This window comes from Elephas maximus, chromosome 10 (genome assembly GCF_024166365.1).
Source record: "Elephas maximus indicus isolate mEleMax1 chromosome 10, mEleMax1 primary haplotype, whole genome shotgun sequence".
NCBI lineage: Eukaryota > Metazoa > Chordata > Mammalia > Proboscidea > Elephantidae > Elephas > Elephas maximus.
In genome coordinates, this window is record NC_064828.1 from 24,701,454 (window position 1) to 24,703,280 (window position 1,827).

Consider the following 1,827-nt stretch of genomic DNA (forward strand, 5'->3'; position numbering starts at 1 on the left):
GAACTGCTCCATAGAGTTTCCAAGGAGTGCCTGATGGATTTGAACTGCTGACCTTTTTGGTTAGCAACTGTAGCAATTAATCACTATGCCACCAGGGTTTCCTGAGGGCAATTTAATAAATTTATTCCCATCTATATTTTTATGCAAATAACACAGTGTTATACTTTTTTTTTTTTTTTTGCCAGCCATGCCCCCTCCTCATGAGTTATTTTTGTAAGTAAGCTATGCTAATAATATTCACTATTCTCTTTGCAAATAAGGTTATATTCTTGCTGGTATATTTTATTTCTTGCTGCAAGTACCTACGAAGCTTTTGTTCTTGCCTAATTCTCTAATATTATTTGAGGCTATGAGTGATTTTGCTGATAGTTCTAATTATCATGTGTACTTTTGTTTTTTTACTCTTGACTTGTGCTTATGTCAGAATTGTTACTATCATCATCATCATTATCATCATTACTGAGCAAGTGTGAAGAACTGGATGACCACATAATTCTCATTGAGAATGTGAACGCTGCAACACAAATGATTAAGGTCACTCTCATCCCTAACAATCAAAATTTCCTCCTCATTTTCTTAATTCTCATAATTTCAGTGGCAACCCCATTAGCTGGATCAATGGATGGAGGGAATCACTCTGTGGTATCTGAGTTTGTGTTTCTGGGGCTCACCAATTCATGGGACATCCAGCTTTTCCTCCTGGTGTTCTCCTCTGGGCTCTACGTGGCAAGCATGGCTGGAAACATCCTCATTGTGTTTTCTGTGACCACTGATCCTCACTTACATTCCCCTATGTACTTCCTACTGGCCAGTCTCTCCTTCATTGACCTGGGGGCCTGCTCCACTACTTCCCCCAAGATGATTTATGACCTTTTCAGAAAGCGCAAAGTCATCTCCTTCGGAGGCTGCATTACTCAGATCTTCTTCATTCATGTCATTGGTGGCGTGAAGATGGTGCTGCTCATAGCCATGGCTTTTGACAGGTTTGTGGCCATATGTAAACCTCTTCACTACCTCACCATCATGAGCCCATGGATGTGCATTCTGTTTCTGGCTGCTGCCTGGGTCCTTGGTATTATTCACTCACTGTTCCAACTGGCATTTATAATTAATTTACCCTTCTGTGGCCCTAATGTATTGGATGGTTTTTACTGCAACCTACCCAAACTCCTCCGACTGGCCTGCAGAGACAACTACGGACTGCAGTTCACGGTCACTGTCAACAGTGGGTTCCTTTGTGTTGGATATGTATTAATACTTGTCACCTCCTACATCTTCATCCTTTTCACTGTTTGGAAACATTCCTCAGGTGGTTCGTCCAAGGCCCTCTCCACTCTGTCAGCTCATATCACTGTGGTCTTTTTTTTCTTTGGTCCAGCCGTGTTTGTCTATACGTGGCCACATCCCAATTCACAGATGGACAAATATCTTGCTCTTCCTGATGCAGTCCTCACTCCTTTTCTAAATCCAGTCATCTACACATTCAGGAATAAAGAGATGAAGGCAGCAATGAAGAGAGTTTTCAGACCACCAGTGATTTTTAGAAAGATTTCATAGATAATATTATAAGGTATTTATCCCAAGCATTATTGACCTTAAGTTCTTGTATCTGACATTTTAGATTAGCTGTTTTAATGCATCAACAATAAAACTGAATATTACCACAGTCATTAAGAATGTTCTTCTTCCCTATGAAGAAGGAAGGATTTAGACAAAACGTTAATTCAAAACTTACATTAACTCAGCTAGAGTTGCACAAATAGGTATTAATTTTAGTAACTTCTCTGTAGCTGGTTTCTTTGCTTCCTTTTTTTCTCAAAGTAATCA

General features: G+C 39.7%; 1 protein-coding gene across 1 annotated transcript; it reads left to right on the top strand.

Annotated features, from left to right (window-relative positions):
- Positions 1-618: 618 nt before the first annotated feature.
- On the top strand, positions 619-1,557 carry LOC126084592 (olfactory receptor 4F3/4F16/4F29-like). Its single transcript, XM_049899187.1, has one exon. It carries the CDS (start codon positions 619-621, stop codon positions 1,555-1,557), a length of 939 nt encoding a protein of 312 aa, XP_049755144.1.
- Positions 1,558-1,827: the final 270 nt, after the last annotated feature.

Bases quoted from the DNA above. Each gene is read 5' to 3' on its own strand.
- LOC126084592 (XM_049899187.1), top strand. From the start codon at position 619: ATGGATGGAGGGAATCACTCTGTGGTATCTGAGTTTGTGTTTCTGGGG.